General features: G+C 38.5%; 1 protein-coding gene across 1 annotated transcript in view; it reads right to left on the bottom strand.

Moving 5' to 3' along the window:
• Positions 1–1,000: 1,000 nt before the first annotated feature.
• LOC107559965 (chondroitin sulfate proteoglycan 4-like) overlaps positions 1,001–19,526 on the bottom strand; it is a 43,428-nt gene continuing 24,902 nt past the window's right edge. Inside the window, exons 5-10 of the mRNA XM_016243994.1 lie at positions 12,561–12,737; positions 10,090–10,288; positions 6,686–6,817; positions 6,253–6,413; positions 5,588–5,771; positions 1,001–5,166 (exon numbers count right to left, since the gene is read on the bottom strand). Coding sequence (XP_016099480.1) covers positions 3,362–5,166; positions 5,588–5,771; positions 6,253–6,413; positions 6,686–6,817; positions 10,090–10,288; positions 12,561–12,737 — 2,658 coding nt within the window. The 3' untranslated portion in view covers positions 1,001–3,361. The remainder of the gene's footprint in view (positions 5,167–5,587; positions 5,772–6,252; positions 6,414–6,685; positions 6,818–10,089; positions 10,289–12,560; positions 12,738–19,526) is intronic.

Here is a 19,526-nt window from a genome sequence, read left to right as displayed (position 1 = left end):
TTTTATAAAGAATTTCTCTTTGGATTTGAGACTTTAGTCTTTGTAACTTTACAGATCTTCTTTATGCACCAAGAGCTTGTCACACTCCAAAGAGAAAGGAAAACTTGAAATTGCATCATATGACCCCTTTAAACTATATATAAAATAATAATAATAGTAATAATAGTAATATGATATGATAATTTTAACACAAATATGTGGAACACATAATTCAAGAAACAAAAGCAGTCTTTTTTGTTTTTTATTTTGTTGATGGGACCATGACATATTACTTTTTTCTATAGGGACGTAATGAATTGCATGTTCACAAACTTTTTAAAAGAGCAAAAACTAAACCGAATATAGATGCTAAAAATAAATAAACACTGGAAATGAAAACTCTCACCCACAAATGAAATCACTGAAGAGCTGGAGGAAAGTGCATTTTGATTCTTCTGATAGGTTATGTGATCTGACTTAATATATATACAAGCAAACAGAATTCAAAAACACAAAAGAGAAGAGGGTTGTGGGGTTGTACATGGTTTTGGGTTTAAGGTCAACAAATTCCCATAAATACCCAGAGAACAAATACCATTGATATCCTGAGTTTTCATGTGATCTCAGTTCTGCTCTGCAGAAACAAACAAATACAAACGTCCTGAGAGGTCTCAGATGGGATATCGTAAGCCCAGGATATGCAGTTAACACTAGCTTCATAAAGAAAAGGGAAAATCAGATCAACAGTGATATAAATTCCATATGCAGTACCTTGGGAACTGATCATGTCTCTAAATAATTAAACTCTGGAATGATGTGGAAGAATTGGTCTATGATTATAAGGAACGTCACTATTGTTAGATAAGAAAAGCCAAACAACCGATTAAAACATCTAATTATACAGTTCAGTCAGTGACAGTCCAAATGATTAACTGCACTTCAGAGAGAACCAGTGACAAATGGGAAGTCTTTCTATAAAAAAATTTTAAGAAATAGAAAATGAAAACTCTGTTCACTCATCCTCAGGTCGATCCAAACCCATATGACTTTCTATCATCCGTGGAACACACACAAAAAAAGGCATTTAGAAAAATGTCCAGGCCACTGTTTGCATACAACAGTGTCTATAGCAAACCCAAAAAGTATCATAAAATATATTAATTAAATTTCAGTGACACAAAGTATGGAAGAAAGAAAGTCATAGTGGTTTTTAACGACATAATGTAAGGTTGGGTAACTTTATGACAGAATTTTCGGTGAACTATAGCTGAGTTTTTAGTTTCTTTATTTCAAACACTGCAGACATATATTTCTCAAACGGCAGATATTTGTAGTAAACCCTAGATATAATTTTGTAAAAAATGCATATGCTCAGACATACTTTCACCCAGCCATGCAACAACCTACATATTTTTTTGTATTTTTAAACCTAAATCAAAAGTTGTGAACTGAGCTCAGAAACAGCTCTGGAAAATAGACGCTGCAGCCTGAGGAATAATGACCTCATATCGCCCCTGCAGCCAATCAGGACACAGCATGAATACAGCCACTGCTGACTCACTTCCTGTCCGTGGCTGCAGTTCTGGAGGAGAAAACTTTACAGTTTTTCAGTGCCTGTAATCAGTGCAGTGGATGAAAGCATTTACGGACAAAACAGATACAACAAACAGAGTAGAAAAGATAGATTTATAGAAAAATAACTAAAAGCATTCAGTGAGGCTGTTCGTTCTACTTTCACACGACTGATATGATGATTAGTAAACATGAAGTCTCATTTACACTCTCGAACCATTAAATCTCAGCACCGTTTATGTGTCAAAACTGAGAAGTACACGTGGCATGGCTGTGCGATTACTCTTTTTGAGCAGGCATGATACGATTTTTAAAGCGGCACTAGCACCATAATCTGACCAAACTGAAGCAGAGTATGTATAATTTTTTCAACTGCTGTTACATCTCACCCACATTCAAATGTACTAGACTTTTTTATTTATACTCCATTGACCATAATACTGTTGCTTTGTAATACTTATTTTGACCTGTATAGGCTATGGTTTCCCAGCTCTGACATTCGGTACAAAAAAATAAGTAGCCAATAGACCAAAAGATATTGTTATACTTTTTCAAACAAGTTGTACAAACACAGGTACCTTCTGTTCCCTCACAAATCCACTGTATCGTTTCCACCTTCAACATCTGTAGTTTTTCCTGCATTTTCCACATTCTTTTACCCATTCTTTACAACAGCCCATCTATGGTTGAAATTTACATCATGCACATTAAAAACAGAAAATCAAAGCATACTTTCAGCTTAACAATTCTATGACTGTTATGCTGTCAATTACCACAGAAAATACATTATTAACAAGCACTTGCAGTGAGAATCTATGGGGTAATATATTGCAAAGGGTTGAAAATTTGAAAGGTGTTGGTTGAATGTCTGTTAAAGCACTTACATTAACTACCCAACACACCAGATTCATTCATGATCAACTCATGATATCATTAGTAGAAACTCCACAACTTGAAATAGATCCAGGACATAAAAAATGTGTACTGTTGGTGTGCCTCCAGGAATAGGTTTGGAAAAAGTGGTCTAAAATAAATAATACCTTTTGCAATGGGACTACTTTTCTCGGTGGATGGATTTACCGGCATAATTCCTCTGAGTAGAGTATACTGGTTTACGTGGGCATAATTGGTTGAAGTTGGATAACTTTTCACAGACAAGGCTAGTAAGTCATTTACAGACAGTAGGTAATTTAGAAAATTGAAGTCGTGTGGCTATACTTCCATGTGTATTTTAAAGGAGCAATGACTTGCTTCATAGACTTCCACTGAAAATGCAAGCTGTTTTGTTATTTTCTCAGGTAATCAACATCATGTAACAGATGCTGTTGACAGAGCTTAACTTGTATTGAACTCAGCATATTCCTTTAAACAAGTGATCACAAAGGTGCCAAACTGTCAGCACAATTTTAAATCAATGCATCACAAAAGAAAACAGGCTGTTGGGAAAATGGCACATCTATTGATGGGTGTTTAAAAGCAACACAAACATAAACGTAAATAACACTAAAAATAAAATCTTAAACAATTTACTGCCTAAACATACAAAAGAAGGATTGTTCAAACATAACACGTTATGTTCTTGTCCAAAATTACCTTAAAAGTTGGTTAATTCCACCTCAGTTGAGAAATGACCATGTGACTATTAGAACATCAGCACACAACACACACATCTGGCTGTGCCATCTAAGAAACCCTAAACTCAGATATGTGCTGGACTTCAATTCATAAGCATCAATAATGGCAAGAAAACTGTATAACACTGACTGGAATGATTCAAGGCCTTGGAAACACAAGTGCCCGGTCGCCGATCTCAAACCCAGTACTGGTTCTTTTTCAGTGCTGGGTTTGTTGTCCGACAGTGCTGTATTAACTCAGGATCTGCCCCTTTTGAGTCCATGTTTGACATGGGGATGTTGTTCGCAGGATCGGTTTTCCTAAAAGTCTCCTGACTCACTTCTCCATTCTTCGGCTTTGCTGCCACCGTTTGGACGTTGTGCTTCCCGGTCTTGTTGCGACGGACCAAGTAGTAGGCCAGCATTGCGGCCAGGAGCATGAGTAGGAGGATAACGAGAATGGGAATAAGGATAGCCCACAGTGTATTTCGTCTAGACACCACAGGAGTCGCTGTAGTGCTGCCAGAAGCCACGTCACCATCTCCTCTCCACCTGGGCTCAGCTTGACCTGGATTGCTCTTGACGAACACCGGTGGCACTTTGAGCAGTGTAGCGCCATAAACTCTAGAAGGGTCATAAGGGACCACATGGAAGGGCAAGACGCACTCTGCAGGAGGAACGCCATGTGCTTTTAGGAGAAAGCGTGCTTCATCTTGACCTTGACCTCCAGTGTTTTGACCCCCAGTTGTGTTTAAGATTTCCAGAGCTACCCGACCTTCATCCAGGTCTTGTTGGGTGAAGGAACTCACTGGTTGGCCATCATCTTGCCCACCCCTCTTGATGAACCGCGCTCCTTGAGGTTGTTTGATCATGCTGAAGGTTGGAGATGATCTAGTCTTGTTGGCCAGAGGTGTAGCGTCCAGCAACTTTCTGTCTACGAGTACAGTAGCACCTCTGGGGAGCAGGGGATTCTGGGCCACCTTCGCCAGTGGTTTCACGGTAATGTTGAGGACGGAGGACACATTCGCCGCCCTGCTTCGGGCCATAAATGCCACGCTATCTCTCGGTGAGGTGGACTTAACGAAACGGACACTCACTCTTCCTTGTTTGATCTGCTTCTGTGTGAAAGCCGATGTGGGCTGTCTGTCCACCATTACGGCTGCGTATTTTGGGACATTGGTGATCTTATAGAGTACATCTTCCTCGACAGGACCCCCAGTGGAGGTGCTGAGCATGTCCTCTGTGATTGGCGTCTCGTCATCTCCCTGCAGTACGTGGATCTCTGGAGCTTTGTTCAGTATCAGAGACTTGGCCAGGATTCCGATATGCAGCGTGTATGGGTCTGTTTGGTGTTTCCCGTCAGACACTATAAATTCCATGAAACCATTGGACAGACTCCCATCACTAACAAAAGCAACCCGCCCAGTGTTGATGTCTTCCTGGCTGAACTGGTCGATCCGGTCTCCAGAGTCTGTGTAGATGACATATCCGTTAGCTGGACTCTTGGAGATGAGAAATCGGACCTCGTCCGGTGTGCTGTCCTGGTCAACCGTGTTGAGGTAGTTTTTGGAGATGATGGTCGTGGAGCCCTGCAGTGCTTCCAGGAGCAGGTCCAAGCTTACAAGTTCTGGTGGGTTTGAGTCTCTCCGTCTAATGGAGATCAGGAAGATCTCTTCCAGAACCACAGCACCAGGCTGGACTTGCGGAGTGCGGCCACTGGGGTTCAGATGGACCCGGAAAGAGAAGCTATCAGAAGATGCTCCGGAGTCATCGTGATTGTACTCTAGATCACCACGTGCCACGTCATCCTGCAGGAAACGTGGAGCATCACGAGGCAGGTCAGACCCTCCGAGAGTGAGTCGTCCATGATTGGGGAACCGATGCACTTCATATACGATGTCCTGCCCCGCCCGCTTCTGCTCAGGCAAACTGGCCAGCAGGTTAGAAGCATCCAAAACAGAGCTGTCAATCACTTTAGACTGACCCTGCACCACAGACACACCTGCAACACATTAACAAAACATTTAATTATTAGACCTGTGTCCTAGAGATTAGCATACAACAGGGACCTGGAGGGCTACTGCCCTGCAGAGTTTAGTCAAACCGTGATCGAACAGACCTACCTGTAATTTTCTAGTAACTCTGAAGATCTTGATTAGCTTGCTTGGTGGACTTTGATTAGGTTTTGAGCTAAACTCTGCAGTGCAGGGCCAGATTTGAGAAACCCTGGCATTCAAGCTCCAACCACATTGAGTAACAATGCAGTCTCATGCAGATAATACAAGTTTTAATGTGGCCTGCATTGTGTCCTGTTCCCACCACATTGGCCTGTTATTATCAGTCTTCTGTTTACTTTTGTATCAATTGACAGAGCACCTGCATCAAACCCCTACTCCAAAAAATTACATTTAATTGGTAGGTACCTTTGTTCTTCCAGAGCTGAGATGACACATTTTGATTGGCTGCGTAGTATGACACAGTGACTGGCAGGCTGTGATGCAGCTCTGTTGCTGGGGGCGATGTGAGGGCCAGCTCAACAGAATCTTTCAGGACCCAGAAGGGCTCACCCGGCATCTGATGCTCATAATATACGGCACCTGCATTCAACTGAACACACAAGAGGAATCAAAAACCCTTTTATAACTGGACACAGCCTATAACACTCTTCATAAAACAGATCAAATGGTCAGATGTTGAAGCGTCAGACAGTAAAATCAGCAAATAAGGAATATAGTTTGAATTCTAAATTTGAAATACTTGCAGATTTCACAAGTTTAGATTTAGCAGGCAAAAGCCTGAATGTAACGAGAGAATAGTGCTGCCATCTACTGACAACTACCGGTAATAATATCTGCACATATGTTGCCCTCTTGTGGCCAGAGATGGCATTACAATGGAAGAGGCTTTACTGAAGGCACATTTTAAGGGTTTTTATACAATGTCAAAACAAAACAATTATTCTGTAAAATAATACTAATACCAATACTACTACTACCGCTAATAAAATCTAAACCTTTCTAAAATGTAGCTGTATGTGTTACTGGTTTCCTCTGCAAGTACATTTTCACAAATATACAATATTATTTACCTCAGTCTGTGTGAATCTAGTGATCTCCTCAAACTGTCCACGCTGGTTAGGTTTGATTATTCGTCCCAAGCGAGGAGGTTTCACTAGTGAGTATGTGATTTCATCACCGTCTTCACTTGTTATGGCCCGCAAAATATCTCCACTGATCACCTGCCTGGTGCCTGACAAGCATCACCAAACAAATCATATCACTCCACTGATTTCTTCATGAAAACACATTTTAGCAGCTTTCATACAGCTATAATTGACAGAATTGATCTACAAGGTTGTTCCAGATAAGATTACGGACTGTTCATGATGAGAAAAATGAAAAATGACCCCCCCCCCAATTTGAAGATTTATAAACAATTTCTCTCTGGGCCAATAAAGATCTTTCATTTGGCCCAGGGAAAGACAGGGATTTGGATTTAAGGTCTGGACGTGTGGAGCCCACCTGGGAAGACCATGAGTTCTCCCTTCGTTTCCATGGAGATGGTGAGCTGTCTTGCCTTGACAACGAAGCGGTGGAGAGGTGAAGTGTGTTCTCCATCAGTCACGGTGAAGCTGAACCCACCAGCCTCTGAGCCTGAGACCAGACACACGCACATCATACTCACTACATCATGTTATACTCTTAAAGTTATAAATAATGATCTTTAAAAAAGCATCATATGACCCCTTTAAAACAAGGGTTCTTCAATGGTTCCTTGCAGCACATTTAGATCTATCATAGATTTATAAAGTTCTTTGAGGGAACTCTTATCTAAAAAGTTGCTATGTGGTTGCAAGATGTTCACAGTAGTTTTAGTGTTGAAAAGTGTTCCAAGTTGGTTTAGTGTGTTACTATGCGGTTCAAATTTTTTTTTTTTTGCATGCTCTATATGATTTCTAAGGTGTTCCGAGTTGTTTTAATTTGTTTTTTGGGTTTTAGCAGGTGACTATTATATGACTGCTGAGGTGTTCCTAGCATGTTACTTAGGGTGACCATACGTGCCATTTTCCCAGGACGCGTCCTGGCCAGGATTTCTATATTGCCTAAAATATCTAGGTTTTGGCATTGTTTGCATGTGCAGACCGATCGGTGTATGACATCAAAATACCTCGAGAGCATTTTGAAAGCACAAGGAACCGTCTGTATGGTATTTTGATGCGTCCTGGGAAAATGGCACGTATGGTCACCCTAATTTACTATGCATTCACCCATGCATTCTGAGTGTGCTGTAGCATGTTGCCATGCAGGTGCTAAGCTGTTCAAAATAGATTTTTGTTTTGCATGCTGCTACTCTATATGATTGCTAAGTTGTTCTGAGTTGTTTGTAACATGTTGCTATGTAGTTGCTAAGGTGTTGTTTTTATCATGTTGCTACTGAATACGACTGCCGTTTTGTTTTTAATGATTGGATTTTAGCTTGTTACTATGCAGTTACTATGATATGATTGCTAAGGTGTTCTCAGTTTTTTTAACGTGTTGCTATGCATTTGCTAACATGCTAATATGTAATTGCGTTAGTTTTAACATGTAGCTAAGGTGTTCAGAACAGTTTTTTAGATGCTGCTACTCTATATAATTGCTGAAGTGTTTTAACATGTTATTTGCTAATGTGTTTTGAGTGGGTTTTAGCATGTTGCTAAGGTGTTCAGAACAGTTTCTTTTAGAAGCTGCTACTCTATTATGATTGCTAAATTGTTCTGAGTTGTTTTAACGTGTTGCTATGCATTTGATAATGTGTTGTGAGCAGTGTTGGGAAGTAACGCATTACTTAGTAACGCGTTACTGTAATTTGATTACTTTTTTAGTAACTGAGTAATTTAACGCGTTATAATTTTCAAAATAGTAATTAGAGGATAGTTACAAGCCGAGGTCTCTATACGTTACTGCCGCGTTACATTTTACAGCATTTTACATTTTAAAGCCCCCTCCTTTTACAGCATATGCAGAGTTTCTATTTAGACTACAACACGTGTTTGCAGCGTTGAGCAATGCAGTGCTGAAATTTGCGTGCTCACGAATCCTCTCATTATAACACACGGATTGTAGACATTATGAAAGATTCATTATGCATATATTTATGGTGTTATAACAGAGATTTGTGAGATTGCGATTAACTGACATGTCTTTTAGAGATTATAAATGCAGTGCTCTTTGCTGGCATTCTGCCATGCCAAACCATGCACGCAGCAGCCGCTTGCTTTAGTTAAAAATAACAGTGTTCTGTGGATGTTGATGCTTTAATAACAAATATTTATCGGGAGCGTGTATGCTGGGATTTCATAAATTTCATGGAGAAAAAAGTAACTAGTACTAATTACTTTTGGAATAAAGTAATCAGAACAGTAACGTGATTACTTTTAAAAGGGCGTCCTGGGAAAATGGCACGTATGGTCACCCTAATTTACTATGCATTCACCCATGCATTCTGAGTGTGCTGTAGCATGTTGCCATGCAGGTGCTAAGCTGTTCAAAATAGATTTTTGTTTTGCATGCTGCTACTCTATATGATTGCTAAGTTGTTCTGAGTTGTTTGTAACATGTTGCTATGTAGTTGCTAAGGTGTTGTTTTTATCATGTTGCTACTGAATACGACTGCCGTTTTGTTTTTAATGATTGGATTTTAGCTTGTTACTATGCAGTTACTATGATATGATTGCTAAGGTGTTCTCAGTTTTTTTAACGTGTTGCTATGCATTTGCTAACATGCTAATATGTAATTGCGTTAGTTTTAACATGTAGCTAAGGTGTTCAGAACAGTTTTTTAGATGCTGCTACTCTATATAATTGCTGAAGTGTTTTAACATGTTATTTGCTAATGTGTTTTGAGTGGGTTTTAGCATGTTGCTAAGGTGTTCAGAACAGTTTCTTTTAGAAGCTGCTACTCTATTATGATTGCTAAATTGTTCTGAGTTGTTTTAACGTGTTGCTATGCATTTGATAATGTGTTGTGAGCAGTGTTGGGAAGTAACGCATTACTTAGTAACGCGTTACTGTAATTTGATTACTTTTTTAGTAACTGAGTAATTTAACGCGTTATAATTTTCAAAATAGTAATTAGAGGATAGTTACAAGCCGAGGTCTCTATACGTTACTGCCGCGTTACATTTTACAGCATTTTACATTTTAAAGCCCCCTCCTTTTACAGCATATGCAGAGTTTCTATTTAGACTACAACACGTGTTTGCAGCGTTGAGCAATGCAGTGCTGAAATTTGCGTGCTCACGAATCCTCTCATTATAACACACGGATTGTAGACATTATGAAAGATTCATTATGCATATATTTATGGTGTTATAACAGAGATTTGTGAGATTGCGATTAACTGACATGTCTTTTAGAGATTATAAATGCAGTGCTCTTTGCTGGCATTCTGCCATGCCAAACCATGCACGCAGCAGCCGCTTGCTTTAGTTAAAAATAACAGTGTTCTGTGGATGTTGATGCTTTAATAACAAATATTTATCGGGAGCGTGTATGCTGGGATTTCATAAATTTCATGGAGAAAAAAGTAACTAGTACTAATTACTTTTGGAATAAAGTAATCAGAACAGTAACGTGATTACTTTTAAAAGGAGTAATCAGTAATCAGATTACATTTTCAGAGTAGCTTGCACAACACTGGTTGTGAGTGGGTTTTGGCATGTTGCTAAAGGTGTTCAGAACAGTTTTTTAGATGGCTGGGCCTTGAAAGTGGCTTTTAACACTATTCCATGTGGTTGCTAAGCTGTTCTATGATTGCCACGCCCCAAATCTCTTTTCTGGTCCCTCATCAGGTGGCCTACTGTTTTTTTCTTTAGTAGCTGATATTTTAGTCTGCTTTTAAAGGTTTTAAAGGACTCGATTCAAAGAAACTGATGTCAACCCACCCTGATGAATGAATAAAACCTCTCCATTATTAATCTGAGCCTGGGTGAAACTGTCCACGCTGTCATCCGGGGACACTTTAAAGGCAACGATCCCATTGCTGGGCGTCTCGATGGCATACACCAGCTCCTCCGGAGGGGTGTCAAGATCTTTGCTGCTCAGCATATTGGCTGTGATTTCAGACTCCTCGCCAGCTACAAGCTGAAAAGGAGAGAGCAGACATGCAAACAAAGAGAGATAAACAAACCAATGAACAAGATGGAACAACTAAACTGTTGTTTTCAGAGGTGTCTAACTGTCTGGAGTCGTTGGGATGTGAAAGAGGCAGTTATGTCTCCTCTGATGCTGCTCTAATGGATGTGTAATGGACAAGTTGCTGAAAGACATTCTTAAACGAAGAAATTCAGCTGGGAGTGTGCAGGGCTACCGTGTGAGCGCCACACATCAGCACGCATTTATCTGCTCCTGAACTCTTTCACTGCCTCCATCTACCGCTCTCCTGAGAGGCTGAGGGAAAAAAACTGAGGAGAGAGCAGACATGCAAACAAAGAGAGATAAACAAACCAATGAACAAGATGGAACAACTAAACTGTTGTTTTCAGAGGTGTCTAACTGTCTGGAGTCGTTGGGATGTGAAAGAGGCAGTTATGTCTCCTCTGATGCTGCTCTAATGGATGTGTAATGGACAAGTTGCTGAAAGACATTCTTAAACGAAGAAATTCAGCTGGGAGTGTGCAGGGCTGCCGTGTGAGCGCCACACATCAGCACGCATTTATCTGCTCCTGAACTCTTTCACTGCCTCCATCTACCGCTCTCCTGAGAGGCTGAGGGAAAAAAACATGAGTTTTTGAATTGAGTACATGGCGTAGTGCCCTGGAACAGAAAGGTCTACAAACTCATTATCATTTAGTAATCTAGTTTCCACATAACGTGACCTTCAAGATTTAAGTGCATGTAAAATCATCTCCTTTCCTCCTGTGAGTGCTATTTAATGGGGGGCAATGCAGTGTCATTACCAGGGCAAATATTAGTCATAGCAGATAGCTCTCTGTACTGCCCCCTGGTGACTGTTCAAAGACCTTTTCATCACTTCCTATGTAGTATAGCCATGGGCATCCACTAGATGGTAGCACTAGACCAGAGTACAGCACGAGTGAAACATATGAAACAAATATCTCCCAAATTGGGCTGGAAATGGCTGTTTCTTCATACTCAATATTTAATAGATGTAACATGGATCAGCGGCTGCATGGCAAATCAAATCCCAGCATGCCGTGCCGAGGCCTGCTTTGATTGGAAAATGCAATCTCTCTCTGATTAGACTGGTGTGTCTCTATAGGGTCTCTACATTAGAGCACAGGGAGCCCAGAACTGATATATTACTCTGTGTTTGTGTGTGTGTGTTTGAGTAATCGAGCGATTGTGTTTGTGTGGATGAATCTCACAAAAGTTTCATGTTTCATGCCAAAAGGAAAACCACATGAAATTGTAAAACGAAGCCATTTTGGGAACATTGCGATTTTTGGTACCGGGACACTAATTGCAACAAAATGCAAAACAGAGCGCATCCACATTACTGTAATGTGAAAATTATGATTTCTTAGATACCATATTTGTTGTACTGAATTTAATTGACCCAATTTTAATTACAATAAAGAATTTTTTTTGCCACATTACAGTCATTAGAATGATTCATTATTTTATTTTACATTATGCAGTTAATTCTATTCATATCACAATAATACATTAATAATTTAATAAATTAAAATATACATAACTATAATTTCTGCGAATTAAATGAAAACTTGCATAAATGTATAATTGTTTTCATTTTTTCTGGCTATATATATATATATATTACACATAATTATTATATATAATTATTAATAAATAATAAATAAATATTATATTTATTACATATTTAAATCTAATGTTTCCCCTTTTGATTTTAGGGTGAAATATTAATCAGGCACTTTCTAGTGAAACCACCTAATTATAAGTGTGTGTTAAACACTGTGCTGGTAAAACTTGTGTTTACAATTTTGGAAAGAGCCGGCCTGAATTTTTGACTTTCTCTATTATTATAATCAGTAACCATTGAAAATTGAGATGTTCCTGGATTAAAGCATGTCTGATACAGAGTCAGACAGACAGAGAGAAGGCACGCGCGCGAGAGAAGGGGAACTATCCGCATGTGGAAAAACACACATATCATTATTTCACATTTTGCGGGAGTCGAGCGGCGTCTCCAATTGGTCGGCTTTCCCTCCAGCCTAGAAGCCGAATTCTTGCCACCGTCATGGTTTTCCAAAAATATGAGTTTCCACGGCGACCAAAAACCACAGACAACATCGAGCAAGCACTGAATGACACTCTGTGTTCCAGCGGAGGGAGTCGCTCTGAATTTTCCGACTACGTCTCTGTTCTAGAAGCTTCATTAATGTTTAAAACAGGGAAAATGGTCTCGGTGTACCTCCATTTCGGTGTTGCGTTGGAGGCGGGGTGGCTCGTCGTTCACAGGGAGGATGGCGATGCCGATGGTCAGGGACGCACTCCGGCGGGGGATGTGAGAAGCGGTCGCCACGAGGGTGAAACTGTCCTCTGTGGTCTCGCTGCTGTCGTGGAAGTAGTACACCTGTCCCTGTTGTACCTGAGGAAACACAACATACGCAAAAGACATCAAAAATCCAGTCACACACCCTAATCCTTTCTCTGACCATTAAGGCATTTTTGGTTTTACAGCGGCTTTATTTTGTCATTTTTCAAGTGACAAGACAATAAAAACATCCTTTTAAAATTCTGCAGATGCAGTTTCTCTCCAAAAAGATGAAATACATAAACAAAAACTACCATGGGAACCATAGTTCCTGTTTTCAGGATCGTTTCATGCTGCTAATCAGAATCTTACTGTATTTTTGGCCCTTTTTATTTATAGTATAACCCTCATGCTGTGTTGTGACAGTACAACATAATCCTGGAGAGGATTTTCGTTTTCCTAAAAATGCTAGTTGAATGCTGTATAGTGTAAGTTAAAACCTAACACTATACAAAGGATTTTTGCAAGGGGAAAGGGGATTTTTCCTTCACCTTCTTGTCAAAAGTCACCAGCCTACACTGTAAAAAAAAATCCATAAAATTTACGGTAAAAAAACGGCAGCTGTGGTTGCCAGAATTTTACCGTAAAAAATACGGTAGCAACATTTTAGGTTTTAACTTACATTTACAGTTAAATACCGTAATTTCATTAACTGATATAATGTTAATATACCAACCTATTGAAGTACTGAAATCTGTTTTGTACCTTTGTAATACACTGATTACCACCAAATGCAGGTGGTGATGAGAAAGTCACATGATGAACCAAAGCCCATCACAAGCAAATTTAAAATAATAACATACATAGAAGGTGCACGGTGTCATTCACACAAACACTAAACACCATCATGGTAACACACATGAAACTGAAATAATGCAATAAACATTCATTTAACAACATTAGGTGTAACATACAAGAAAAAACTAAGAAGAAACATAGTTATTTCAACAAAAAAACAACAAATTTGAAATGTAACGCAGGGAATTCTGGGAATGTCAATTTAAGGTTATTCACTGTAAATTATACAGTCTTTTTCACTTCCAAAAACGGTATACTACCGTAAAATTGCATGTAATGTCCAATACAGTTTTTCACTGTATATAGTAGGGGAATTTACCATTAACCATTTAACAGGATTTACTGTAGTATTTTTACAGTCTTTTACTGTTAAATTCAGTCATTTTTTACAGTGTACAAAAAAAGTACTTAAGCTATATTATTACCAAATATTGGATTCAATCTTTATGTCAGATTGTTTTCTTTCAATTAGCACAGGTTTTGTATTTCTTTTTGGAACTGATTGATATTTCAACAAAAAAACAACAAATTTGAAATGTAACGCAGGGAATTCTGGGAATGTCAATTTAAGGTTATTCACTGTAAATTATACAGTCTTTTTCACTTCCAAAAACGGTATACTACCGTAAAATTGCATGTAATGTCCAATACAGTTTTTCACTGTATATAGTAGGGGAATTTACCATTAACCATTTAACAGGATTTACTGTAGTATTTTTACAGTCTTTTACCGTTAAATTCAGTCATTTTTTACAGTGTACAAAAAAAGTACTTAAGCTATATTATTACCAAATATTGGATTCAATCTTTATATCAGATTGTTTTCTTTCAATTAGCACAGGTTTTGTATTTCTTTTTGGAACTGATTGATCATAGGCCTTATTGATCTAAGCCTATGCACCTCAGTTTTTGAGCAAATATTGTCACAATTATCCACAAGTAATGTTTTTTTCACTCAAAAACTGAGGTGCCTAAGTTTAGATCAATGAGACCTATGATCAATCATTTCCAAAAAGAAATACAAAACCTGTCCCAATTAAAAGAAAACAAGTTGACAAAGGTAAAAATCCAATATTGTTGATAATACAGCATAATGAGAGATTTACAAGCAATTTTTAAAAGGCTGGTGATTTTTCACTGAGAACACCAAATTAGATAAAGGATGTTCAGAACAGCACAAAGAATAGTAAAGAAATTACAGAAAATGATGGAGGAAACTTATCCTAAAAATGTATTCGAATTGCAATAACCGTGAAAAAATATCACAAGTCAGACTCAAACATATGTCTGAACATGTGCTCTAACCACTACGCCACATCTCCAACCTTTTTGTATTTATAAGATTAACGTGGTTGTGAATAGTGAAGCTGTTCTTCCAAACAAGCCATTTCTCAGTCCGTTACATTACATAATGAAATGTACATCTGTTACACTAAAACTGGATTTGACGTGGGTGGTCAGATGCACTTTTTAAACAAAGTGCCGATTTAGTCAAACAAACATAATGCAAACTCTAGGAAGCCCCACAGCTGCGAGCGCGTCATGTGAAACTAAAGTATGTTAGTGTGTCCGGCGTAGGAGGTCAGACGTCTGCTATTTGTCATATGAAAATCATATTTCCCATGTTACAAAAACAGCATTCTTCCATCTTAGAAACATTGCCAAGTTACGAAACATGTTACCTGTTTCTGATGCAGAAAAGCTAGTTCATGCATTCATGACCTCTAGACTGGACTATTGTAATGCACTGCTAGCTGGTTGTCCTGCATCTTCAATAAACAAGCTACAGGTAGTCCAAAATGCAGCGGCTAGAGTCCTTACCAGGTCAAGAAAATATGATCATATTACCCCAATTTTACAGTCTCTGCACTGGTTACCTATTAAGTTTCGTGCTATTAGTATCATTGAAACATTAGTTTCTAGGACGTCTATCTATCTATCTATCTATCTATCTATCTATCTATCTATCTATCTATCATATTACTAGTATACTGTATATATGAAAAAAATACACTCATAGTAAACAAATCAAGTCTTAATTTATGCACTGTTGATTCTCGAGTAAATTGTCTTGTTTTCAGGTTTTTCTCGATATTTCGACTTGAAAACAAGTAAAAAGGCCAATTAACTTAGAAGCCATTTTTGCAGTCTTAATGTGTCACAGCATGTATGCTAACCGTTATGTCGCAAGCTCTGATAGAACAGAAGCTTTTGTAGAGAAAATCTGAGCTTTTTTCTTTTCTGCTGCTGTTTAGTCAGTAAATCGTTGTGTTTGTCAGGAAATCGATACTGTTAGCGACTGTTCACAGAAGATGTCGATTTTCCAAGTCTGGTGAAATGTTTGAGCTAACATGCTAATGGCTGAGAATCTTTGATTATTTTAAGTTTGACCTATTTGCCATTTTTATTGATAATGCAGTAAAAAAAAGGGGGCAGGAAATGAAGGAACAAAAGAAACCTCACAGTGTGCCTGTATGATCCACAGTCCATTGTTTCAAAGTTGAATTTTCTATTGGTGACATTAAATGACTTGAGTTGATTTAAACTCTACTTGCATTTTGGCAGCAAATTCATCTATCACTTGATAGAAGCTAGCCACATTGGTTCACAGATGTTAACATGGACAGGTTTGTGACATACCATCCCCAAAAGCATTAGTAATGCTAATATAAAAAAAAAAGGAAAATAATAATGGTAATATATATAATTTATTATATTATTAAAAATGAAAATTCTGTCAGTATTTACTCTGATGTCGTTCCAAACCTTCTGTGGAACTTAAAAGAAGATGTTATAACCAAATGGTTTCCATTGACCATTATTAAACAAAAAATACAATGCAAGTCAATGGGAACCAAAACTTTGGTAACCAACATTCAACTTCAAAATATCTCCTTTAAGTTCTACAAAAGAAAGAAAGTGACCAGTTTGGGACAACATGAGGGTGAGTTAATGATTTCCATTTCATTTTTGGGTGATTATCCCATTAATAATGTTAATACGAGTTTGATTTACCACAGCAAACAACTTTGGCACTTTGTCCAATGTAAAATCAAAGTAACCTAAGATAAATGCCAAAGCTGTTTCACTTTATTCTGCTTTTGTTTTGTCTGCATTTGTTATGAAATTGATAACTGTTGGCGACTATCTACAAACCCAATTCCAAAAAAGTTGGGACACTGTACAAATTGTGAGTAAAAAAGGAATGGAATAATTTACAAATCTCATAAACTTATATTTTATTCACAATAGAATATAGATAACATATCAAATGTTGAAAGTGAGACATTTTGAAATGTCATGCCAAATATTGGCTCATTTTGGATTGCATGAGAGCTACACATTCCAAAAAAGTTGGGACAGGTAGCAATAAGAGGCCGGAATAGTTTAAGGTACATATAAGGAACAGCTGGAGAACCAATTTGCAACTTATTAGGTCAATTGGCAGCATGATTGGGTATAAAAAGAGCCTCTCAGTGTGGCAGTGTCTCTCAGAAGTCAAGATGGGCAGAGGATCACCAATTCCCCCAATGCTGCGGCGAAAAATAGTGGAGCAATATCAGAAAGTTTCAGTTTCAGAAAGTTTCAGAGAGTTTCTCAGAGAAAAATTGCAAAGAGTTTGAAGTTATCATCATCTACAGTGCATAATATCATCCAAAGATTCAGAGAATCTGGAACAATCTCTGTGCGTAAGGGTCAAGGCCGGAAAACCATACTGGATGCCCGTGATCTTCGGGCCCTTAGACGGCACTGCATCACATACAGGAATGCTACTGTAATGGAAATCACAACATGGGCTCAGGAATACTTCCAGAAAACATTGTCGGTGAACACAATCCACCGTGCCATTCGCCGTTGCCGGCTAAAACTCTATAGGTCAAAAAAGAAGCCATATCAGAACCATACCAGAAGCGCAGGCGTTTTCTCTGGGCCAAGGCTCATTTAAAATGGACTGTGGCAAACTGACTGATTGCCACGAAATAACAAATAGAAAAGGCAAATTTTGTCAAATTTCTGAATTTTTCTCTGGCATGTTTACATGATGTTTACAATTTTCTTTGAATTGCAGTTTATATCTCATAATTCAGATTTTCTGCCTTTTTTCAGAATTGCAAGAAAAAAAGTCAGAATGATGTGCTATAAACTGCATAAAAGAAAGAGATTGTGAGATAAAAATTTGAATTATCAGAATTACCTTTTTTTTTTTTTTTTTTTTGTAGCAGAGGGGAAATGTATTCCAGATTGTTTCGTCGTTACATGCTAATATCCGTTCTCTCTCTTTCTTTTTGAAGCCTGTGAGCTGTTTTGAGATGTTTTCATCTTAGTGCGTTGTGAATGTTTGCTACTATGCTGCACCGTACGCTGTCATTACAATCTGTCCCCTGGTGTGGTAGCAGTGACCGGCAGTATACAAACCGACCGCTGACTCCACAACACCGAATAAAGAAACGCCACATTCAGCTCAGTAATGAGCATGATGCAATGCATACATCTTTAATTTAGGAACAATTCCGCCTTGGTTCCTTTCCTGCGCAGTGGTTTCTCTCCATATGGAACACATTAGTTGTGTTTCAGAAAGCATTGCATAACCAAAAAAAAAGGAAACGTAGCACAGGACAGCGAGAGCCAGAGCGGTTAAGACGTTGTGTATTAAGATGTAGTGTGGAGCGGCTGCACACAATGAAGTTATTCTGACAGCTGGACTAAAGCCACCACAAGACATTGATTCTGAACTTCAAATTCAATCTGTCCTCCATCTGTGATCTCCCTCTCTCTCATCTTTGCCTTCTCTGTCTGATTTGAGAGCTGTGCTCATTGCATAAGATATCTGTCAATCTAACACCACTCACGTCCTGCTGCGTCTCAATCACTGAAAGGAATATTCAGTGTTATTTTCAACTTCAGACCTTCAAAATGTCAACGCCGCTGTTTTCAATTACACCAAAAGCATATGAGACCTGCTTTGTTATTTTGAATCGCTTCGTTTTTGACAGAAAAAAAGCAAAGTGTCAGCTTTCAAATTATTTAAATATTACAATTGTACATTTATACTCCAAACCATTGTTGAGATTTAATATTAGAAACACTGTTTATCAGAAAACTGTATTTTGGAAAAATCCCCAAAAAATGTAATAAAAAAAAAAAAAATTAGGAGATTTAATCAAATATAATGTAATACAATAGAACAATATAATATAACAACAATATAATATAATAATAATAATAATAATAATAATAATAATATATCTGTGCAGGTAAACATGATGTTAGCTGTACAACGGCAAAAAATATAAATAAATGAAATAATTTCTTACTGGGTATTTGTCTTGTTTTCCAGTACAAATATTTAAACATTGCTTGATATGCAAAATTACTTAAAGGGGTCATATGATGCGATTTCAATTTTTCCTTTCTCTTTGGAGTGTTACAAGCTCTTGGTGCATAAAGAAGATCTGTAAAGTTGCAAAGACTAAAGTCTCAAATCCAAAGAGATATTCTTTATAAAAGTTAAGAGTCAACCACGCCTACCTACAACGGCTCGTTCTAACACGCCCCCACATATCTACATCACTATGTGGGAAGTATTTGCATAATGCTGCCCAAATGTTCACGCAAAGAAAGAAGGCGTAACTTTTATTCTGGCTGTAGTATTGTTGCTGCCGCCATGTTGTGAATGCGCTGTGTGATTCATTGTGAAAGCAGAACTACTTTGTTTGGCCTTCCAAAAGAGGGCAATATCGCTTCGTCATGCCTGGAGCTGATCCGTGCTGGTCGCTGAGAAAATACTAAACCTTTGCGCTGTGGATCGCCGGATCGGCTTTCACCGTGGACGAAGCAGAGTCCAGCCCGGGGTCATCACATGTGCTTGCCACAAGTCCGCCGGACGCTCCTTCATCGAATCCGCCGGCCGTGCCATTCTCAAGCCCGCCGGCCTCCGCTCACTCTAGCTCCCGGCCTCCGCTCACTCTAGGTCACCGTGTGTGACGCTGTTTCGTTGTGAAAGTGAAACTACTTTGTTTGGTCTTCCAAAAGAGGACGATATCC

Source organism: Sinocyclocheilus grahami, unplaced genomic scaffold (assembly GCF_001515645.1).
Source record: "Sinocyclocheilus grahami isolate Dianchi unplaced genomic scaffold, SAMN03320097.WGS_v1.1 scaffold707.1, whole genome shotgun sequence".
Lineage (NCBI taxonomy): Eukaryota > Metazoa > Chordata > Actinopteri > Cypriniformes > Cyprinidae > Sinocyclocheilus > Sinocyclocheilus grahami.
Note: the sequence above shows the minus strand (reverse complement) of the source record. Positions and strands in the feature narration are given on the sequence as shown.